The 24,292-nt window shown below is 45.2% G+C and overlaps 1 protein-coding gene across 2 annotated transcripts in view; it reads left to right on the forward strand.

Moving 5' to 3' along the window:
• The first annotated feature begins 285 nt into the window (after positions 1 to 285).
• Positions 286 to 24,292, forward strand: part of LGALS8 (galectin 8) — a 31,049-nt gene continuing 7,042 nt past the window's right edge. Inside the window, exons 1-10 of one of the 2 annotated variants that reach the window (XM_003893723.5) lie at positions 286 to 560; positions 6,564 to 6,654; positions 8,841 to 8,984; positions 17,209 to 17,297; positions 18,607 to 18,817; positions 20,228 to 20,347; positions 21,617 to 21,673; positions 22,726 to 22,752; positions 22,880 to 23,002; positions 23,520 to 23,608. In XM_003893723.5, coding sequence (XP_003893772.2) covers positions 8,940 to 8,984; positions 17,209 to 17,297; positions 18,607 to 18,817; positions 20,228 to 20,347; positions 21,617 to 21,673; positions 22,726 to 22,752; positions 22,880 to 23,002; positions 23,520 to 23,608 — 761 coding nt within the window. In that variant the 5' untranslated portion in view covers positions 286 to 560; positions 6,564 to 6,654; positions 8,841 to 8,939. Of the gene's footprint in view, positions 561 to 6,378; positions 6,655 to 8,840; positions 8,985 to 17,208; positions 17,298 to 18,606; positions 18,818 to 20,227; positions 20,348 to 21,616; positions 21,674 to 22,725; positions 22,753 to 22,879; positions 23,003 to 23,519; positions 23,609 to 24,292 lie in introns of those variants that run through there. The other variant, XM_009196999.4, reaches the window with a different exon arrangement.

The raw sequence follows: 24,292 nt of genomic DNA on the forward strand, positions 1-24,292 counted from the left end.
GGAGTGCAGTGCCATAATCTCGGCTCACTGCAAGCTCTGCCTCCCAGTTTCAAGCGATTCTCCTGTCTCAGCCTCCAGAGTAGCTGGGACTACAGGAGCCTGCCACCACTCCTGGCTAATTTTTGTATTTTTAGTAGAGACAGGGTTTCACTATGTTGGCCAGGCTGGTCTTGAACTCCTGACCTCGTGATCCATCTGCCTTGGCCTCCCAAAGTGCTGGGATTACAGGCGTGAGCCACCACGCCCGGCCCATATATACTATTTATACATTTTTAGTATCATTTTGCCTTTACATTTTACATAATTTCAGATACATTTTCCTCATATCAAATAATTCAGCGTTTTTTAGTACTAGTATCATAGTCTGTAAGTCATTCAAAAAATGTATTTCACAAAACAGGCTATCTCATCCTTTGAGCTATCGAGATGAATTAATGTATACTCCTCCTAAGATCCCTCTCATCACTAAGATTCTTTTATGACAAAACCATAGTTCTAGAAGCTTGTTTCTCCCACCTGAAAAGACTGGATTTGGGACATGATCCTGTAGAACTTCAGAGGTAAGCCTGGTGAATCTGATCATAGGGGGTCTGGAGGGTGAAAAAAAAGTTTGGTGCTCATGGATGGGGCTAGTATTGGGGTGTGGGGGAGATTAGGTCGATGCAAGAGGATTCAAAGGAGAAATTAATGCCTTTAGATTGGGGAAGATAATCAGAAGAGGTAGATGACACTATCCATGAGATTTCCTGGGGAAGCAGATGTATGTATAAGGATATGAGTGTTGTGGTTTTGTAAAGAATGCATTCCTGAAGATGTTGCATAATTTAAAACTTACATATTTTGATTAATTTTCTCATAAGAATAGCAGGGTATGTGTTCTCAGGGCTCACAAATGTATAATCCATGTGGCAAATTTTTGCTTTCAATTTTTTTTTATCATGATTGTCACAGGTTCTGTGACAAGAGTTCTGGTTTCTAAATTCACAGCTTACCAAGGCAGTTCTTTAAAGTTCTGGATACGGTTTTATCATATCTAGCTTGTATTCCAAAATTATTGAGTTGGGGCATATTTTCCCAGGACTAGCAGCGCTATTTAATGGATAGTTGGAGGGGGGTCCAAAAATTTTAAAATTATGTTAACAAAAATAACACAGCAACAAAATAATAAGCAAAATCACTGCCAGAGTATTCCTTAGCTTAGAGTATTCCTTGAAACAATACGGTTCACATGGAAAGAATATGGCATCTATTTCTGTTTAATCAGTTAACCCTGCTAAGTAGCAAGAGCTTACAATTCATGTCTAAAATCATGATTTTTTTTACTAGTTTTTTAAAAATGTGGGCTTTATATAAATAGATATAATTTAACATTTTGCTTATAAGACTCAATTTTGCCTGGGTATGGTGGCTCATGCCTGTAATCCTAGCACTTTAGGAGGCTGAGGCAGGAGGATTGCTTGAGCCCAGGAGTTCAAGACCAGCCTGGGCAACATAGTGGGACCCCATCACTACCAAAAATAATAATAATAATTAGTCAGGCATGGTGGTGTGCACTTGTAGTCCCAGCTACTTGGGAGGCTGAGGTGGGAGGATCACTTGAGCCCAGGAGGTCACGGCTGCAGTGAGCCACTATTGTACTACAACACTCCAGCCTAGGTGATAGAGTGAGACTATGTCTCAAAAAAAAAAAAAAAAGAAAAAAGACTATTTCTTTTTTTTTTTTTTTTTTTGAGACGGAGTCTCGCTCTGCCGCCCAGGCTGGAGTGCAGTGGCCGGATCTCAGCTCACTGCAAGCTCCGCCTTCCGGGTTCACGCCATTCTCCTGCCTCAGCCTCCAGAGTAGTTGGGACTACAGGCGCCCACCACCGCGCCCGGCTAGTTTTTTTTTGTATTTTTTAGTTGAGACGGGGTTTCACCGTGTTAGCCAGGATGGTCTCGATCTCCTGACCTCGTGATCCGCCCGTCTCGGCCTCCCAAAGTGCTGGGATTACAGGCTTGAGCCACCGCGCCCGGCAAAAAAAGACTATTTCTAAATGTATGGCTATATTATACCATATAAATGTGGCTTCTTGGGTAAGGAAAGAGGACAATATAGATGAAAAAGAAATTGATCCTACCTGAAGTGATCCTTTTATTGTATAACTCTCAGGCAGTTGTGGCAAATAATTTGCAACATCTACTCTGTTGTTCTGAAGCTGGTTTTCACAACTTTTATTGGGAACACCATCCCCTCTCCTGCCTGATCAGTTTCTCCTCTCCACAGATCATTCACATGAGTAAAGTCAGTAGCGTGCTGGTAAATGTTTAAGACCTTGTTCTTTAGGGGAAAAAGGTCCTAAGTTATAGCAGTTGCCCCGGATAACTTCAAGGTATCAACATGGAAGTTATGTGCAAAATTGGCTGTCACCAACCAGTACGAGCGAACACCAACATACCACCCAGTGTTCTCAAACTTCAGGTCACAGTCCGTTAGTGGGGCTTGCAAACATTTTAGTGGGCTATCAGTAGCATTTTTTTTAAATGAAAAAAGTAGATTGCTTTACACATAACAGGAGTATTGTTTTGTACGAATTTTTTTTTTTTTTCAAGACACAGTTTCACTCTCTCGCCCAGGCTGGAGTGCCAGTGGTGCAATCTCAGCTCACTGCAACCTCCGCCTCCAGAGTTCAAGCGATTCTCATGCCTCAGCCTCCCGAGTAGCTGAAATTACAGGCATGCGCCACAAGGCCCAGCTAATTTTTGTATTTTTAGTAGATACAGGGTTTCGCCATGTTGGCCAGGCTGGTCTCAAACTCCTGACCTCAAGTGATCCACCTGCCTCGGCCTCCCAAAGTGCTGGGATTACAGGAGTGAGCCAGGCCAAAAGTTTTGTTTTCATAATTTTAAGTATGTATGTAGTAAGTCTCAATGGAAATGTCATTCTTATGGCAGGTCACCTGAAAAAAAAGTCTAAAAGTTGCCAGCGTAGTATCTTCTTTTTCAAAACGAAAACAACATGAGAAAACCGTCTCCCCTTTGCTCCACTGCTTCCTCAGCTATAATGCTCCTTCTCCGTTCCTCCTCACAGCAAACATTTTCAAAATCTTTATAGTCACGGTTTCCACCAGTTCTTCACCTCCCATTTCTCAACCCATTTCAGAGTCACTGTCAGCCATAACTTCACGTTCCTAAGCCCATTGCTCACTTCCGTCTTTCTTGGCCTCTCAGCACACTTGGCACAACAGGCTGTTCCTCTTTCTTTGGCGTCTGTGACACCACTTTCAGCAAATTCCCCTGGTTGTTTCTTAGTCTCATTTATTGACATTGTCTTATCTCCCCACGGCTGTCCGAGGTGATTTTCTCCCTCTACTCTCGTAGGTGGCGCCATCCAATCCCATGACATCCTATCATTCTCCCCTCATGCTTCAGCCATGCTGGTTGGTGGCCTTTGTTTCCTGAACACATTTAATGCATTCTCAAGACCCTCAGGGACTTTGCAGTAGCTGGTCACTAAGGCGGGAATGCTCTTCCGCACCATCTTCATATGGCTGTTTCCTTTCTTTCACTCACCAGCTGCTTAAACTTTGCCTCCTCTGAGAAAATTTCCTTGTCACCCAACTAAGGTTGCCACTCAGGTGCTCCCAATTTAATCTTCTCTAAAACACATCACTATATGTGTCCTCAACTAGAGTGTAAGCTTCCTTGAAACAAGAACAATCAAAATGCCCTGCCCTCATGGAGTTTATAGTCTTATGATGGGCGAAGTAACATAAAATAAAAAGGTACCTTATATAATATATTAGCATGACAAATGTTAGCCAGAAATAGAGCAAGGAAGAGTTGATAGGGAGTGTGTATGAGTGTGTTTTGGGACAGTGTTTGCAATTTTAAATATTGGTGGTCAGGAAGGGCCCCACTGAAAATTGACACCTGAGTAGACTTGCAAAGGGAAAAGGAAATATTGAGTAAAGATTTTAGGATGGAAGTGTGACAGGCCTGCTAGGAGAATAGCAAAGTAGGTGTGTCTGCTGCAGAAAAAGCGAGAAGGCAAATATTTGGAGATAAAGTCACAGTGTGTGAGGATTGGGGCAGATCATGAAGTGTTTCTGTAATAACTGGATCTTTACTCAAAGAATGAGCAAAAATTAGTAGACCATTGGCCGGAAGTGGTGGCTCACACCTGCAATCCCAGGTTACAGGAGGCCGAGGCGGGCAGATCACTTGAGGTCAGGAGTTCGAGACGAACCTGGGCAACGTAGTGAAACCTCATCCCTACTAAAAATACAAAACTTAGCTGGGCATGGTGGCGCACACCTGTAGTCCCAGCTACTCAGGAGGCTAAGGCACATGAATCACTTGAACGTGGGAGGCGGAGGCTGCAGTGAGCTGAGACCGCAACATTGCACTCCACTCCAACCTGGGCGACAGAGTGAGACTGTCAAAAAAAAACCCCAAAAAACAGTAGTTTTTAGTAAGGGATTAACATGATCTGAATTACGTTTTATCGTGATTTCTCTGGCTGCTGTGTTGAGACTGAATTGCAGAGGGGCAAGGGCGAGAATAGGGAGACCAATTTGGGTACTGCAGTAATAATGTAAGAGATGTGGGACTCTATCTAGAAGGGCCCATGAGGTCCTTTGCATGCTAGTATTCATTACTGCTGTGCCTGGCCATGATAGGCATTCAGTGAATATTTGCTTATTTAAAATTACACACTGGGCTAGTTGAACAACAGTGCCAAATGAGGGAGATATTTCTAGGAATAAGTTGTTAGGATTTATGAACATTTTCATCCAGATTTTCTTTGTTAACTCTCTGGCCCTTTTACTCAGCCCCATTTGTGCCTAAATATGACTTACGAAAGAAACACAGCATTTATGTGTACTTATTTCAACTTATTTTAGCTTTGTAAAGGAGAAGTACTAGGTAGACTCAGGGCCCAGCTTGGTGACTCACATCTGTAATTTCAGCATTGTGGGAGGCCAAGGCAGGAAGATACTGTGAGCCCAGGAGTTTGTGACCAGCCTGGGCAACATAGTGGACCCCGTCTCCACAAAAAAAAATTTTTTAATTAGCTGGGCATAGTGGTGTGCGTCTGTAGTCCCAGCTACTCCTGAGGCTGAGGTGGGAGGATCACTTGAGGGAAACCCTGTCTCAAAGGGGGTGGGGCGGGGGAGACTCAGGCAGAATTGTGAAGATATTCAGTTGCTCCTGACATTATCAATAATCTAACACTTCAACCTAACATTGATATCTATTTTATGCAAAGCATTACACTATGCACTGGGGAATGTATAAGACAAGTTCATTCTCAAACTACAGTCGAGTTGGACAGATAAAACACACGACACACACCAGAAGATAACTATAAATCCAAGGCAGTGTATGTCAAGGGTAAATTCACTTATTCAGATTGGATCTTGAGAAGTGTATCTAACTTGGAAAATGGGTAAGGAGGAGAGAAAAGCAACAGTGAATCAGAACATGAGTTCCCAGTTATGGGACTTGTAATGAATTCCTCGATTAAAATAAAAAATAATGAAAACAAAAGCCAAGGAGGAGAAAGCCCATGTTGGTGACACTAAAATATATCTTTCCAAACAAATGTGGATAAAAGTCAAGTAGAGAAGACGAGAACTTTGAGGTCCCTAACACAAAACAAACAATAAGCAGCAAGCCATTCCAAGTGGCTGACATGACTTTGTTTCAAACTTTATTTATATTTCTGGCTGGTGTGTTTACAGCCAATAGGTCAAACTATCAGTGTAGAGCCCTGAGAAGTTGGGTATTTATGGAGCATCTAATACGCACAGAATTGTGCTCCATACTGCTTAAACTGTTCCCTAAGTGTCCAATTTGGAGAAAACACCCACGCGCAGGGTAACTAGCGAGTGACGCGGAGTGGCTGCGAGTCCATGTTATCACTAACGGATGGGGCGCTTTGGGCTGGGCACAGTCCAGGGTACTGAACCCTTCCCCCAGTTTCACCTACATCCAGAGGTGTGTACCGTCAAAAAGCAGAGCCTTCAGGTCTCTTCTGGCACTGTCTGGACTCCGATCCGAGGCAGACGAGGAAGCTGAGAAAACCCTGGCATTGACCCCGTGGACCTGGGCGCCCCGGGAAGGCCAGCGCTGCGTCCAGGCAGGCGGGGCCTGTGCGGTCATCACCCTGGTCCCGGAAAGTCCCAGCCCTGAGCGCCCTCCTAGACCTGGAGGCCTGGAACAGCCAAGTGGACGTCGGCCCACTTGCTGCGGAAGAGAAAGCCTTTCTCTTCTTTCCTTCCCATTTTCCTACCACCTTCCACCCCACTCCGCCTTCGGGGCAAAGGCAGCCAGATCCACCCAGGACACATTCTTTGTCCTTATCCTCTGTGCTCTCCCACAGCAAGCCAGTCGCGGTCCAAGGCCCCAGAGGCTGTGCAGGAGGCCGAGCTGGGTGGCGATCAGCGGCGGGTCCCTGTCCAAAATCCAGCAGAGCCGCCAGGGACGCTCCATACACAGAAGGCACGGCGCCGGGAGGGTGGGGAGACCACAGCGGCAGAGCCGGGAAGTGAACAAGGACTGACTCCTGTCGCTTCCCGTAGCCGCCCACGGACGCCCGAGCCGGGAACCGGACGGCACCTAGCGGCTGACAAACGACCTGCTCCGTGGAGCGCCTGAAACACCAGTCCTTGGGTGAGTAGCGCGACCCCCGGCCACTGGGACAGTCGCTAGGGGCGTGGCTGCTCTGAGGGTCTCGCCAGTGGAGGATGGCATTCGGATGTCACGGCTCCTAAATCACAATTTGGTGGGTGGGACAGTGTCCAGTCCACCCCAACCCGCAGGTCCTCACCGCGGCAGAGCCGGGACTGGGTGGCGGGGATCTCTGCAGGCGAGGCTGCTCCGGGGCGTAAGGGGTTATCAGGAGTCGCGGCCTTTCTTGTATATCCCTGGCTGGAGTCAGGCTGTTTGTCCTGGGGTGTCTCCTCGCTGCAAATGCACCGCACCTGTGCTGCTTTCTACCCTGTTCCCTCCTAACCTGAGGCCTAGAGCCACCTCCAAGTGGAGGAATCTGGGGAAGCTTCCTTCCCGGAATTTGTAGTGACATTGCTTTCCTGCCTCTTACACGCTCTTCAGGATGCCGAGTCATTTGACTGCAGTATTAAACATTTCAAAGGGCAAGTCATGTGACTTCCTTTGACCGTACGTGGAACTTAAGTGATGGCTTCTTGTGATGCATACGAAGTGGTCATGCTGGCGGGACCTGTTCTGGGGATACTTCGGGGGTTGCGTGATTTAACGCAAGCCGATGATTTAAATTGGGTCACTTGCTGGTTATCACACATGTGTATGGCAACTCGGCATCCATTCTTTTTGCTCTTGTTCTTGCTTCCTGTATTGAGTCATGGACCCAGAGTTTTGAGGTTTTGACTAACGAATTAAGTTAATGACATAGACTGGGGTTATATTTAGGTGGTAAACCAAGAGGGATACAGTTTTTTTCTTAATAAAGAAAAAGTAATAGATTTGATAGGTGTGTATTGTTGGTGTGCGGTATAATGACAATTGCTGGACGTAAAATACAGGAAGCTCTAGTTTCGTTTCCCCTTTAGTTCTGCTTAAAGTCATCGAGTTTTTCCTAGAGTTATTAAATGTAGTGTCCATGGGTGCCTTTATCTTAAGAAATGTGGCTGATGCTTTCCAACACTCCCCTGCCCTGTGATTTTTTTTTTTAAAGCAGCAGAGAAAATTGTATCTTAATAGTATTAAAATTATTGGATTTCCCCACTTTGATTTGTTTAAATTGGAGGAGGAAGAGCAATTCTTTTTATTCACAATAATAATAGCTAACATAGCACTTACTCTTTCACTATTTTATTAACTCAATCCTCAGAACAAACCAATGATGTGAATACTATAATAATTGTCCTTTTATGGAAATGAAAAGTGAAATGAATACCTCTGATAATTGTACAGGACTGTTTGATTAGTAATTGCCATTAATTAATTAATTTGTTTTTTTGAGATGGAGTCTCGTTCTGTTGCCCAGGCTGGAGTGCAGTGGCACGATCTTGACTCACTTCAACCTCCGCCTCCTGGGTTCAAGCAAGTCTCCTGTCTCAGCCTCCTGAGTAGCTGGGACTGCAGGTGCATGCCACCACATCTGGCTAATTTTTGTATTTTTAGTAGAGATGAGATTTCACCATATTGTTCTGGCTGGTCTTGAACTCCTGACCTCAGGTGATCCACCTGCCTTGGCCTCCCAAAGTACTGGGATTACAGGCGTGAGCCACCATGCCTGGCCTGTTTTAGTATTTTTAATAATAAATTCCATGTTAGAAATTTTCTTTTTTTTTTTTTTTTTTTAGACGGAGTCTCGCTCTGTCGCCTAGGCTGGAGTGCAGTGGCCGGATCTCAGCTCACTGCAAGCTCCGCCTCCCGGGTTTACGCCATTCTCCTGCCTCAGCCTCCCGAGTAGCTGGGACTACAGGCACCCACCACCACGCCCGGCTAGTTTTTTGTATTTTTTTAGTAGAGACGGGGTTTCACTGTGTTAGCCAGGATGGTCTCGATCTCCTGACTTCGTGATCTGCCCGTCTCGGCCTCCCAAAGTGCTGGGATTACAGGCTTGAGCCACCGCGCCCGGCCAGAAATTTTCTACTGATGTATTTTTTCAGTCAGTATTTCCTACACTCACAATCCAAAATTGTTTAGTATATGAGCGCACACTGGTAAGAATGGGAGGCAGATCTTTGCTTGTAATAACATTCTATTATTTGGTAAATATCAGTAACATAATATATAATTTAAATTTTAAAATAGGATATGAAGAAAAATGCTACATGCTTACTTTTCTTTTCTTCTATTTTTACTTTACACAGGGCCAGTGCCTCAGTTTCAATCCACGTAACCTTTAAATGAAACTGGCCTAAAATCTCAGGTCATACACAGAAGAGACTCCAACAAGAAGCTGGAAAAGAATGATGTTGTCATTAAACAACCTACAGAATATCATCTATAACCCGGTAACTGATTTCTAGAAAATAACGTTTTACCTATGCCAGGATTGAGAGCAGATCCAATAGAATATTAATTATCCATTGGGAGACACGGCAAGAATAAAAGCCAGTGAACATATTTAAAGCACCTACTATGTAATAGGGATGGTGGTGGGCGCTGACTACAAAACAGCTGTTGTCCTCTAGTGGAGGAAGAAGTCACAATGGCAATATGACGTGATGAAACAGTGTTATGAACAGGGAACGTTTGGGTAGAGTGGAGGGAATGCCAACTTTTGGTAATGGGAGGAGGCTCAGCTAATCATAAATTGTATTTTTTAAAGGCAAATGGATTTCTTACTCTACAAGTTTTTCATTTTCTTATTTAATTAGAGCTGTCCATGAGAAGTTAATGTCTTGATCTTTCCCTCAGCCTTTCAAATACTGCTTGGCACTTGAGCAGGGAAAATGTCAAAAGCCAATGGGGAGACAGAGTGAGAAGTAGTAAAGGGTCTCGTGCAGTTCAGGCTGGTCCTAGAACCCCTGAATGACTGTAATTGCTGGAAATTGCCCTGTAATCCTAAGCAGTAAAGAGCTTGTTTTAGTTTTATATGGTGGTGAGAATCTTTAGGAATGTCTAGTTTCCACTTATTTGAAGCTGAATCCTGAATTGAGGTCTGGGAAAGGACAGCCACTTTATAAGTAACCCCCTAGAAGATTCTTGGGCAAAAGGAACGGTGAGAATCCTTGAAATAAGGCCCTAAACCAGTTTTGTTAGTGTGTGTGGGTTCAAGTTTTTGTCATTTACTTTATAGCTGTAATTCCTTTTTCCCTAAATTTTAATGTCATTGTGTAAGAATGAGGTATCACTGCTGTATCAAGCAAAGTCAGTTTTAGGAGAAATAGCCGTTCAGTGGCAGTAAGTTTTAAAAAGATGACTTCCTGAAATGGAAGCTAGTGAGACATTTAAGATGACTTTGTGCATGTTAGAGTGAAAAACATCTCAAGGTTGTAAACTGATTTCCTGCAAAGATCTTTAAAAAACAACAACAAACTAGGCTGCCTGCCGGGGGCATCTGAAGTTTCATTTTGGCTCAAGCTGGGAGAATGGATGAAGGTTACACTGTTCAATTCTGCCCTTCACACAGAAAGGAAGATACTTTCATAGACACAATACCTGCATATCTTGATTCTCTCGTACTGATGATTCCTGTAGTTTCTGCGGTCAGTACTCTCAACTGTTGAGGTGGAACAAAAATAAGTAGACTTCATTTCCTGAGGAAGGGGATCTGGAGAAGTCGTTCTGCTCCAGGGCAGAAAATGCCTTCGCTCCTGTGGCATGGTCTGGATGCTGTTCTGAGGATAATGCGTTTCCAAGGGAGATATTTTTGGCAAATAGCTTTTTTTTCTTTCTTTTTAAATTTCTCTATTTTTTTAAATCAGTTCTCACAAAAGAGTAGGAAAAGTTAGAGGTAGAAAGACTGAACTGAATGGCAAAAACGTTTTGCTCTGTCTTTAAATTTCACTACTGTAAAATATTTATAGTATTAAGGGCCCGTATTGCACTGAATTTCTTTCATTTGTAGCTAGTTGCCCTTTCAATGTTCCCCAAAAAAAGGCTGTAAATAACTTATTTTATTTATTCAATTAATTTAAAAAGATTTTTTTTGAGACATAGTTTCCCTCTGTTTGCCCAGGCTGGAGTGAAATGACGGAATCTCGGTTCATTGCAATTTCTGCTTCCTGGGTTCAAGCAATTCTAGTGCCTGAGCCTCCTGAGTAGCTGGGACTACAGGCACCGGCTACCATGCCCAGATAATTTTTGTGTTTTTAGTAGATACAGGGTTTCACCATGTTGGCCAGGCTGGTCTCAAACTTCTGACCTCAGGTGATCTGCCCATCTTGGCCTCCAAAAGTGCTGGGATTACAGGCGTGAGGCACCGTGCCTGGCCAACTTAGTTATTTAAAGTTAATCAATTAGTATACTTTATAAGCTAGACTTAGGAAAACTGTTTTCAGCCAGGCGCGGTGGCTCACACCTGTAATCCCAACACTTTGGGAGGCTGAGGCAGGTGGATCACGAGGTCAGGAGTTCAAGATCAGCCTGGCCAAAATGGTGAAAATAAAAAATACAAAATTATTTTTTGTATCTCTACTAAAAAATAAAAAATTAGCGAGGCGTGGTGGTGGCCTCCTGTAGTCCCAGCTACTCGGGAGGCTGAGGCAGGAGAATCGCTTGAACCTGGGAGGCGGAGGTTGCAATGAGCCAAGATGGTGCCACTGCACTCCAGCCTGGGTGACAGAGCGAGACTCCATCTCCAAACAAACAAACAAACAAAACACACACATACACACAAAACCTGTTTTCTTGAATCATGGTTATTTTGTTACTGATAGGTTTAATGAGTAAATATTTACTGAGTGTCAGTATTCTTTATTAGGCATTATAAACACATCGCCACTTTTTAATTTTTATTTCATTAATCTTTCCAATTTTTTTTTTTTTTTTTTTTTTTTGAGACGGAGTCTTGCTGTGTGGCCCAGGCTGGAGTGCAGTGGCCGGATCTCAGCTCACTGCAAGCTCCGCCTCCTGGGTTTACGCCATTCTCCTGCCTCAGCCTCCCGAGTAGCTGGGACTACAGGTGCCCGCCACCTCGCCCGGCTAGTTTTTTGTATATTTTTAGTAGAGACGGGGTTTCACTGTGTTAGCCAGGATGGTCTCGATCTCCTGACCTCGTGATCCACCCATCTCGGCCTCCCAAAGTGCTGGGATTACAGGCTTGAGCCACCGCGCCCGGCCTTTTTTTTTTTTTTTTTTTTAAGACAGAGGCTCCTCGCTCTGTCACCCAGGCTGGAGTGGAGTGGTGCAATCTTACCCCACTGCAACTTCCACCTCCTGGGCTCAGCCTCACAAATAGCTGGGACTACAGGCATGCACCACCATGCCTGGCTAATTTTTGTATTTTTTTTCGGTAGAGACAGAGTTTTGCCATGTTTCTCAGTCTGGTCAAGCACTCCTCCTGCCTTGGCCTCCCAAAGTGTTGGTATTACAGGCGTGAGCCACCATGCCTGGCCTATTTCTAATATTTTGGTCCACATTGGTGTTAGACCAACTGTCCACATTAAGTTTTCTTGGAAAAGATGAAGTAAATATTGTGACTGGCCTATGTATTTTTTTCCCTGTTTAGTATATTTCTTTGACTAGTTCAACTGATAGAATTCCAAGACTTAGTCAGGCTCTAAGGCTGGGTCCAGAGGCTCACGCCTGTAATTCCAGTAATGTGGGAGGCCAAGGCTAGTGGATCACTTGAGCCCAGGAGTTCAAGACCAGTTTGAGCAACATAGTGAGACCTTGTCTCTCTATAAAAATACAAAAATTAGCTGGGCATTGTGGTGCTGGCATTGTGTAGTCCTACGAGGAAGGCTGAGGTGGGAGGATTGCTTGAGCCCAGGAGGTTGAGGCTGCGGTGAGTAGTGAGTGTGGACTCTGTGCTCCAGTCTGGGTGACAGAGCAAGAACCAAGCTCAAAAATAAAAATAAAAACTGAGGCCGGGCGCGGTGACTCACGCCTGTAATACCAGCACTTTGGGAAGCCGAGGCGGGAGGATCACTTGAGGTCAGGAGTCGAGACCAGCCTAACATAGTGAAACCCTGTCTCTACTAAAAATACAAAATTTAGCCAGGCATGGTGGCGGGGGCCTGTAATCCCAGCTACATGGGAGGTTGAGGCAGGAGAATTGCTTGAACTTGGGAGGTGGAGGTTGCAGTGAGCTGAGATTATACAAGTGCACTGCAGCCTAGGTGACAGAGCGATACTTCATCAGAAAGAAAGAGAGAAGAGAGAGAGAGAGAAAAGAAAGAAAGAAAGGAAAGAAAGAAAGAGGAGGAGGAGAGGAGGGAAGGAAGGAGGGAGGGAGGGAGGGTGGGAGGAAGGAAGGCAGGCAGGCAGGCAGGCAGGCTTCCTTTTCTGGGTTTTTTTTTTTTTTCCCTTTTCTTTTATTTATTTATTTTTTTAAGAGACGGAGGCTTGCTGTGTTGCTCAGGCTGGAGTGCAGTGGTGCGATCTCATCTCACTGCCACCTCCGCCTCTTGGGTTCTAGCAATTCTCCTGCCTCAGCCTCCCGAGTAGCTGGGACTACAGGTGCACACCGCCACGCCCAGCTAATTGTTATTTTGTGTTTTAGTAGAGACAGGGTTTCACCATGTTGCCCAGGCTGGTCTCGAACTCCTGAGCTCAGGCAGTCCGCCCGCCTTGGCCTCCCAAAGTGCTAGGATTAGAGGCGTGAGCTACTGTGCCTGGCTGCTTCCTTTTCTTTCTATTCAATTTGAATGAATAATTTGGAAGACAGTATCTTTACTTCATACCAGGAATGCTGTCAGTGAAATTCCTTGTTTGGCAGTTCATTATCTACCTATATATTTTATTTTTCTTGTTGTTTATAGAGTTCTTAAGGTATGATTAAATGCTAGCTGGTTAAGAAATTATTTAGAAATGAAACAGAAGGGCCGGGCGCGGTGGCTCAAGCCTGTAATCCCAGCACTTTGGGAGGCCGAGACGGGCGGATCACGAGGTCAGGAGATCGAGACCATCCTGGCGAACACGGTGAAACCCCGTCTCTATTAAGAAATACAAAAAACTAGCCGGGCGAGGTGGCGGGCGCCTGTAGTCCCAGCTACTCGGGAGGCTGAGGCCAGAGAATGGCGTGAACCCGGGAGGCGGAGCTTGCAGTGAGCTGAGATCCGGCCACTGCGCTCCAGCCTGGGCGACAGAGCGAGACTCCGTCTCAAAAAAAAAAAAACAAAAAAAACCAGAAATGAAACAGAATTGGTTGTTACTCTAAATCCCCTCTTTTTTTTTTTTTTTGAGGCAGAGTTTTGCTCTTGTTGCCCAGGTTAGAGTGCAATGGCCTGATCTCAGTTCACTGCAGCCTCTGTCTCCCGCGTTCAAGTGATTCTCCTGCCTCAGTCTCCTGAGTAGCTGGGATTACAGTCATGGGCCACCACGCCCAGCTAATTTTGTATTTTTAGTAGAGACGGGGTTTCTCCATGTTGGTCAGGCTGGTCTTCAACTCCCAACCTCAAGTGATCCGCCACCTCCCAAAATGCTGGGATTACAGGTGTGAGCCACCATGCCTGGACCCCATTTTTTTTTAAAGATGTTGAATTGGTCAGAGTTTGTAGTTACAAGCAACAGAAGCCAACTCTTTAAGCAGAAAAGGAATTTGCTAAATGATAGTGCAGCTGGGAGAATAGGTAGCCACAGATATACAAGCATGCTATAGGACCGTTCCCATGAAGAGGCATCTGTTGTCACCACTGGACACAGATGGTACTGTGTCTCTGCTACTTTACCAATGCCACTGCTGTCTCTGACCCCAGATGTAGCCCCCTCTGACCCTGGATTAGCTCCCTCTGGCCCCAGATGTAGCTCCCTCTGACCCTGGATGTAGCTCCCTGTGGCCCCAGATGTAGCCCCCTCTGACCCTGGATGTAGCTGCCTCTGACCCCGGATGTAGCTCCCTCTGACCCTGGATATAGCTGCCTCTGACCCCGGATGTAACTTTCTCCAACCCCAAATACAGCTGCTGCCCCCTTGCGAGAGTGAATACTGCATCATTGTGGCTGCTTCTTGTCACTGGTTCTTACTTAAAATCTGAGCTGGAAATTCTAATTGGCAGTTTTGTCCCCTGCTCTTACCTTGTTGCAGTCTAGATGAGGTCTTATGTTCATAAGGTAGGGGATTTTCCAGATATGGAAGGGGATACCAATTTTCAGCAGCCAAACAGAGTATCACATTTTCGCTCTAATTATGTTTCCTGGTTGTCTGACTCTTACGCTTCTTTCTAGCTGCAGTCTGCCTAATAGAGAGCCTTGCATCCAGAAGCTCATTACCTCCCAAAGCAACCCCAGCACTTTGGGAGAATCACTTTGAGCCCAGGAGTTCGAGACCAGCCCAGCAACATGGCAAAACCCCGTCTCTACTAAAAATACAAAAAATTAGCTGGGCATCCCAGCTACTTGGAAGGCTGAGGCAGGAGAATGGCTTGAACCCGGGAGGTGGAGGTTGCAGTGAGCTGAGATCATGCCACTGCACTCTAGCCTGGGGTTGTTTTTTTTTTTAAGACTCTGTCTTTAAAAAAAAAAAAAGTGATGGGAATAGATTGTTTTGTCTCAAAAAGCTCTTTCCAGCTCTAAAATTAAACATATAATTAAAAATATTTTTGTGGTTATAAAAATATCGATGCTTATTATAGACATCTGCAAAGTAAGAAAGTATATAAAGAAAAAAATTAAAATCCCATCCTCCCCCATGAAAACTATTGTTATCATTTTTGGCTGACTTCTTTAGTGTTTTTCTTTTTTTAATTTTGAATTTTTTTGAGTATGTAGTAGGTATATCTATTTATGGGGTATATGGGGTATTTTGATACAGGATACGATGTGATTAATTAGCAAGGTTTTCTTTTTAATGCTCATATTTATTTAGTTGAAATCATACTATATATGCCTTTATAGATTACTTTCTCACTTAATTACTAAAATTTGTGTTATTACATATTTCGCATAAATATAATTTTAACATGAAATTTGAAGTTATAAAAACCTCTCGTTTTATTAAGAGATTAACGCTATGAAACATGCTGCTATATATTTTTGGAACCAGCTGTGACCCAAAAGATCAAGGTAGGGATGTAGGTCCTTCCCCATTCTCTACACACAAAATCAGCTACCCTGATGTGCAGCTGTAGCCCCAGTGTACACTCTCTGTTGTATTTTTTGTTCTCTGATATCATGGGCCTTCCACCCTACTCCTAGCAATTGCTATGACAGCAAATAGATAACTGGCTTCCATAATTTCCCATCTTATTGCCTAAGGCAACAGGGAGCTTCTGGGCTCAGCTTGCAGTTCAGCAGCTGCTTTGTTGCCTCTCCTCTATAGGTATGAGGCCTGCCAGAGCCTACTTTTCAGACAGGTGAGAGTTCGTTCATTCACTATGCAATTACCGATCGTCTCTGGACCTCTCTCCTGGGGAGGTAAAGGTGATGAGCCAGTCCTATCCCCTGCAGCCCACAGTCTAGGCAAACCAACACGCAAAAAAAGAGAATCCAAAGTGCTCTCATGAAGCCTCTGAGAGGGGCTGCCTCAGTCAGCCGAGGGAGCTCGAAGAGGGCTCCACAGAGGAGGCTGTGCCTGCAGTCGATTTCAGTTTAGGAGCCACCAATTGATAATCACTTTTCTGTGGCCCGTCTTATTTTATTTCTTATTTCTTGACAATCAGAAGTACCTTGGGTAGGTTTTACCGTGCACATCATAATTTGGGTGAGCTTGGTGTGAGGCGTAACGGTGTGTGGGCTGCACATCCCGGTCAGATGCTCCAGATGGAGGCAGATGGCTGTGATGCAGGAGAGGCAGCCACACAGCACAGGTCCCCAGCCAGTGGACTGGGAGGACAGTGTAGTCATCTCTGGGGAAAGGGAATGACAAGATCTGGTAGTGTGGCAGGTCCCAGAAGAAAAGGGCTGGGTTCTGGGCAGTGATGGTGCAGGTTGAGACCTGAATACTGGGTGGGGCCAACTGTAAGAGCCCACGCCTGCAGACTGGACTGGTCCAAGGCGGGTGGATGCCGTGTCTTGAAGACCCACAGGTACCCACTCATCCTCATGATCATGCAGTTCTCTGGTTTCTCACAGTGCAGTCTGGGTTGCAGTCTGGGAGTCCAGCGGAGAAGAGCAGGCCCTGGCATCCCAGGTGTGGGGGTGTGGCTTAACTTGGAGCTTCCTTCAGAGGCAGTGAGTGCTTGTCATCGTCTCCATCAGCATTGGCTTTTGGACCTAGTGTGGCCTTGAACTTTCTATTGGGATCAGCAGTGGAACAGTGGGAAAAGGAATGAGTAGACATGGCATTGCAACAACTGTTTTTTTTTTCCTATTATAATTATCATATTAAACAGAAGTTTTGCTTCACAAACTCTCAGCCAGATACAAACTACTGTGAATAATATTTCATATCTTGTGTCTGTTTCCAAAGAGAAATAGTGGTTTGCAGCTATTGCAAATATCCTGGCCATGCAGTTCCTTTTTATAGCTGTTTGAATAGGAAAGATGACTTGGAAAATGCTGGATTCTGAGCAGATTTATGTGCAGCCTTAAAAAACGTAGTTTTTCTCTATCAATAATGAGTTTGGATTGTAATTGCTTAGAAAGTAATGTTGTTTATGTAACGTACATTTGTTAAAATTTTTTTTCTTAGGTAATCCCGTATGTTGGCACCATTCCTGATCAGTTGGATCCTGGAACTTTGATTGTAATACGTGGGCATGTTCCTAGTGATGCAGACAGGTAAAATCATTGTGCTGAAGGAAGGAGCATGAATAAACTATCTTTTTGTGATTGTGGAACGATAACAAAGAGTAATGTGGGAGAGACCATTTGATACTTTGAGGCCTAATTTGCTTTCGTCAGCATCCCTGGCCAAGGTGCTGAGGAGCGTGGAATGAATGACTAAATAAAGGTTATTGGGATTTATTTCATTGCTGTAAGTCTGATTTCAGTATAAAAAATTAGAACTATCAGCTGGATGTGGTGACTTACACATGCTTTTCCTGCACTTTGGGAGGCCAAGGCGGGAGGACTGTTAGAGGCCAGGAATTCGAGACCAGCCTGGGCAACATAGTGAGACCCTCCCATGTGTTAAAAAAAAAAAAAATTAAAAAAAAAATTAACTGGGCATAGTGGTGTGCGCCTGTAGTTCCAGCTACTCAGGGGGCTGAGGTAGGAGGATCACTTGAACCCAGGAGTTTGAGGTTGCAGTGAGCTGTGATCAAGCCACTGCACTCCAGACTGGGTGACAAAAAAAAAAAAAAAAAAGAAAAAAAGAATTAGGTATGTCATTAAGGAAAGGAATTGTGGTCAGATGACAGGGATAGTCTAGTTGTAGTCTGACATTCCCACAGCATCACAGAAGATCTAGTTCAGATGGTTTTACTGAATACTTGCTTTGGATGCAAGTTGTGGTATCGTTAGTGTTGGGCTCAGCTCTGTGTACCTAACACCTGAAGAGCAGTGGTTTAAGTGAGATGTGAAAATTAAGTCTCAAGGAGACAGCCCAGGCCTTTCAGTCAACTCCTTCAAGTCGTTAGAGAAGGAGACTCCTTCCAGCTCACCACTCTGCTATCTTGAGGGTGAGGTGAGGTCCCTTTTCCCGTTATCCTTGGCAGCTAGATTTCCAGCCCTCACCTCTGTGCTTTGGGTAGCTGGATGGGTGCACATGGTGTTTGCGGGGAAGCAGAGATGGACAAAAGGCAAGTGCTTGCTGACTTTGAAGGCAGTTTCCAGTAGTCTTCCCTGAGCCCTTCACTTCCATCTTATCAGCAGAGCTTTAGCTGCACAGGCAGGCCTAGCTGCAAGGAAGGCTGGGAAAGGTAGGTTTTTTTTCTGGGCAGATTCAGACCCATTTCAAACTCAGGGGCTGTGTTACTGAGGAAGACAGAAAAGAAGATTAGGCAGCCAGCTCTTTTGGCCTCATAGTGAATGAACGAGGGGGGATCCGTCAGTCCGGTCACTGGGCCTGGAGTGTAGTGCCTGCTGGGCCGTTCGCGGGAGCTTTCCTTTCTGAGCGCTCTTGGGGCCCCTGTGTCTTCCCTCATAGATTCCAGGTGGATCTGCAGTATGGCAGCAGCGTGAAACCTCGCGCCGACGTGGCCTTTCATTTCAATCCTCGTTTCAAAAGGGCCGGCTGCATTGTTTGCAATACTTTGATAAAGGAAAAATGGGGACGGGAAGAGATCACCTATGACACACCTTTCAAAAGAGAGAAGTCTTTTGAGATCGTGATTATGGTGCTGGAGGACAAATTCCAGGTAGGTTTTGGAGAGGGCCAGGTTGAGTCCTCATGAGCGAGCGGGACTGCACAGGGGCGCTTTTCACGTTTGTGAGCCCGGCCTTATATTTCCTACACCTGAGACATGGTTTGTTTGGCTTTGTAGTTTTTCTCCATAAAAGGACCAGGAAGGCACCTAAATGTGAGGTGTGGCACCACTACTCTCCAGCCAGTTGTTGCCGTGCAGAAATATGGTCCATTGTGACCAGATCTTTTTATTAGATCCTGTTTCTCCTAGCAGGGCTGAGTTCTGAATTGACACAGTATTATGTTAATGATGGGAGGGTAAGTTATAATATAACCGCCACCATCCGAAGAGCTAACAAGGGCAATCCTAGCATAGAAATCAGAAGGGTTTTGTAAATTCAAGTCTTGCCACAAGATAGTTCTGTAGGATCGAGAGTTTAGATCCAGAGGAGATCCTAGAAATCCTTGATGTCACTTCCATCTCTGGCTTCATGGAGTGTCTTATACCTAGCGCGTATGTGTACGGTTGAATTTGGTCCTAGAGGCTCTTACACCGGCTGGCACTCCGGCCTGTGGAGCTTTCCCAGAGTAGAGGTTTGTACCAATGTGAGAACAGACCCGCATGTCTTTGGCGCAGATCCTTTCTGATCTTCAGGATACCGCTCCCGCCCGAAAATCTTTCTGAATCTCCCAAACTCCATTCACCTCCCCCTTCTCTGGCCTTTCCAGCCGTGTCTGTATCATTCTTTTTAACCATTTTTTAACAGTTGTGCTGTGGCTTGATGTGTTTATTTTGCCCCCACAATGGGATTTGAAGCTCCTTGAGTCAGAGACTGTATTGTATGCTGCTTGCGTTTTCTGCCTATAACCTAACCTGGTACCTGGCATTTGAGAGGGAGGGAGGAGGAGCAACGTAGAGTGCTGAGGACCTGCAGAAGCTACTTTCTTGTCATCTTGCTACTGTAGTCTGTTGAGGTAGAGATTGTTCCTACTTCAGAATATGAAAACCGAATCTTAAATATGTTGAGTAACTTGTCCATATTAGTTTTATTTAGCAAAGTCAACAGATTTTGATCTTTAACCTGGGTTCACAACCTCCAGGGCACCTGTGCCTGGGTTTCCAGGAGACCTTCGAACCCAGATGGCTCAGATGTATGCAGAGGCTCACACAGGCACACGCACCTGTATTTGTGACTGCGTGTTTGTCTGAGGAGAGACAGTTCCTGGTGCTTAATCAGATCAGGAACTCGAAGTTCGGAAGCACTGCTAGTGTTTTGGGTGCTTTTGGTTACAATGTGGTCAGATGTGTGTGGAGACCTGTGGGAAAGGGTATAAAATTGGATGCAAGGAAACATTTAAATTTGGATAGTAAGTTAATTTATTAACTTTTTTTGGGGGGGGGTTGTCTTCTGTATCTTCCTAGGTGGCTGTAAATGGAAAACATACTCTGCTCTATGGCCACAGGATCGGCACAGAGAAAATAGACACTCTGGGCATTTATGGCAAAGTGAATATTCACTCCATTGGTTTCAGATTCAGCTCGGTGAGTGACCTGCCACAGCTTGGGGTCTTTTATGAGGATGGTTTTTGATGAGATGGTAGAAAAAGTCTTCAAATAACACTTCTATTGACATAAAAAGGATGGCTGTCCCTGATTGCAGTATTAATTTTTTGGAAGTGAACTATTCACACTAGCAGAAGGGTTTTTATCAGCCAGCGCTTCATTGTCTGTAGGATCTCAAATCTCGTGTGGTTTTAGCAAAACACACATTGTTTTTAGCTGGGTAGTGGCTATTGCCTTTGCATGGGTGTAAAATGGACTATTTCCATAAGAGAGTTTCCTAGGCTGGGAGTGTCTGAGTCAAAGAGCACAGTCATGTGTTGCATAAGGACAGTTCAATGATGAACCGCATATACAACAGTGGTCCCATAAGCTTGTCATACTGTATTTTTACTGTACCTTTTCTATGTTTAGATAAGTTTATATGCACAAATACTTACCATCCCGCTCTGGTTGCCTACAGAATTCAGTACAGTGCATGCTGTACAGATTCACTGTCCAGAAGCAACAGGCCACACCCTACAGCCTAGGTGTGTAGTAGGCAGTACCATCTAAGGTTGTTAAGTAATATTCTGTGATGTTCGCACGATGACCAAAATCACCTAAGAACACATTTCTCAGAACGTACCCCCTTCGGCCAGGCACAGTGGCTCACACCTGTAATCCCAGCACTTTGGGAGGCCGAGGCAGGTGGATCACGAGGTCAGGAGATCGAGACCATCCTGGCTAACACGGTGAAACCCTGTCTCTACGAAAAATACAAAAATTTAGCCGGGCGTGGTGGCGGGCACCTGTAGTCCCAGCTGCTCAGGAGGCTGAGGCAGGAGAATGGCGTGAGCCCAGGAGGCGGAGCTTGCAGTGAGCCAAGATCGTACCACTGTACTCCAGCCTGGGCGACAGACTCTGTCTTAAAAAAAAAAAAAAAAGAACGTACCCCCTTGGTTAAGCAACACGTGACTGTATTTGCATTGAACATTTTGATAGATACTAACTCACCCTTCTTCACGAGGATAAAAACAATTTGCATTCTCAGCCGCCATCTTCCCACCTTCTTGTTGACATTACCTCTTATTCTGTGTAATGTTTGCCAATCTGATGGGGGCCGGAAAGGACCCCAGTGTTAAGTGTATTTTTGGATCATAGTTTTCAAGCATATTTTTAGTTCCATTTATAATTTTTTGATATGTCAAACAGATTATATATAGAAAATATTTTCTACTGGATGTTACAAATTAATCTTTATTTTCTCAGGATTTACAGAGTACCCAAGCATCTGGTCTGGAACTGACAGAGATAAGTAGAGAAAAGGTAAATACTAAATCTTTTAATGAGCCACTGGTTCAAAAATGTTGTTTTAGCTCTCATATAAATGAAGTGGCAAGAAGGCTGGGTTTTTGAAAATTATGCTTTTAGAACGCAAGTAATCATTTGAAAATTGAGATACATCCTTGTGGTGCCAGGCACTCAATAAGTTTTTGCTGACGCTTCACCAGTCAGTTTATGTAACTGCCACTCACTGTTCTTATGTAAAAAGAACTCTCTCACTCTTAACTGCTGAATAGTACTGTTCTGGGGTATTTCTGAATATTGAACATCAGCCAGTACACTGGCAAATGAACTTCCACGTGCATCTTCAACCCCTGGGAGAATAACTGCAATGGAAAAACACGCCATTATTAATGGAGAAAGTGAGGTCTTACTGACTGGCACGTTCACAACTCACAGACAGAATAGAATCTCAGCATTCTGGGGGCACCCTTGGAAAGGACAACTAAGACACGTTTGAAGTTCATGTAGTCCTGGGTAAATGTGGTGGCTCAGGCCTGTAATCCCAGCACTCTGGGAGGCTGAGGTGGAGGATTGCTTGAGCCTAGGAGTTTGAGATCAGCCTGGGCCACATAGGGAGAACCCCATCTCTGCAAAAAATTAAATGATCCGGGCATGGTGGCGCATGGCAGTGATCCCAGCTTTGGGAGGCTGAGGTAGGAGGATGACTTGAGCCCAGGAGGTTGAGGCTGCAGTGAGCCATGATTGAGCCACTGCACCCCAGTGTGGGTGACAGAATAAGACCCTATCTCTTAAAAAAAATTTCATATAGTTCTATGAAAAATTATTAATTTATGGTGGAGGATAAAGGACTCAGATGAACAGGGATATCAGACTGTCTTCTCAACCTGTGTAGCCCTTCACAACGCCATCCCATCCCATCATAAAGCACCAGCTGCCTGGAGGTCACACCAGAGTGGAGCAGGAATGTCCCCGGCTCCGGCCAGGCTCAGCTCAGCACAACCAAGGCTTCATATTATAAACTAGAATTCTTCCCCTTCTCACGTTCTTGTGTTTTGTTTCTTTTCCAATAGGTTCCAAAGTCTGGCACGCCCCAGCTTGTGAGTATTTTTGCCTGGGTTATTTCATGTGGAGTATTTTATAAAATTGCATAGAAAATGAACAGTTTAAACCTTGGAGGGCAGCTTCATTCATTCCATTCCTTACTGTAGAACTGTTTCCCTACAGCCTAGTAATAGAGGAGACATTTCTAAAATCGTACCCAGAACTGTCTACACCAAGAGCAAAGATTCGACTGTCAATCACAGTTTGACTTGCACCAAAATACCACCTATGAACTATGTGTCAAAGGTTTGAAGAGCCCCCAATTTTCTTAACTCTATATAAAAATTAAGTTGTAATGAGCTGTTACAAGTAACCTGTATCCACAGTAGAAGCCCAAAGCTGCCCCCTCTGCATTTGTGTGCTGTCCCTGGACAGATTCGAGCGTCAACCAGGCCTGCCTCTGAGCCATTCCTGTGTATTTCCTCAGCGCGTCCCAGCTTGGCTGCTTCCCCTGCAAGCAGAACACAGTGCTGCCTCAGACCCCAGGCACAGGGGGCCTTCCTGGGGTGTTTCACTCATACAGAGGGCATGGGGTCCCACCCTGTCACTCATTTCATCGTCTAAAATAAATCAGTGTGTGAGTGCCTCGAGCCGGGGACAGTGCTGCTGCAGGGGACCCAGCTGGGACCAAGGCAGACTATCTCCCCTCCTGGGATTTACAGGGTCATGGCTCTGAAACATTCTCTAGTGTTCTTTGGACACGAGTTTTCCCTGGAGATCACTTTCTGCAGACCTCTTTGTCCTAACTGTGGCTTCTTTTCAGAGCCTGCCATTTGCTGCAAGGTTGAACACCCCCATGGGCCCTGGACGAACTGTCGTCGTTAAAGGAGAAGTGAATACAAATGCCAAAAGGTCAGTATCCTTGGGTAGCAGTCACAGTGCAGATACCTCCGTGCCTGTTACGCCTTCCACCCGTGAGCGGTCTTATGAGCTAGCATTAGGGCTAGTGTCAGAATCTTCATTTCCAAGGTGAGATGATTCAAGCAGGAGGAGGGTAGATTGCTAACAGCTAGTTGGCGGCAGAGCCAAGACTAAAGCCCAGTGTTCTGACGTCACCTTTTTCTGGCCAGACGAGAGAGTAGCATTTTTGTCCGCGAGGCCTACCCTTGCCTTGGAGAACTCCAGGGCAGCCCCGTAAGATCAGGCAACATTTTCTTTTTTTTTTTGAGATCGAGCCTCACTGTGTCATCCAGACTGGAGTGCAGTGTCGCAATCCCAGCACACCACAACCTCCGCCCCCGGGTGTTCAAGCGATTCTCCTACCGCAGCCTCTGGAGTACCTGGGATTACAGGCGCACCACCACGCCCAGCTAGTTGTTTTTTTTTTTTTTTTTTTTTTTTTGAGACAGAGTCTCGCTTAGTCGCCCAGGCTGGAGTGCAGTGGCGCGATCTCGGCTCACTGCAAGCTCCGCCTCCCGGGTTCACGCCATTCTCCTGCCTCAGCCTCCCGAGTAGCTGGGACTACAGGCGCCCGCTGCCTCGCCCGGCTAATTTTTTGCATTTTTAGTAGAGACGGGGTTTCACCGTGTTAGCCAG

This window comes from Papio anubis, chromosome 1 (genome assembly GCF_008728515.1).
Source record: "Papio anubis isolate 15944 chromosome 1, Panubis1.0, whole genome shotgun sequence".
NCBI lineage: Eukaryota > Metazoa > Chordata > Mammalia > Primates > Cercopithecidae > Papio > Papio anubis.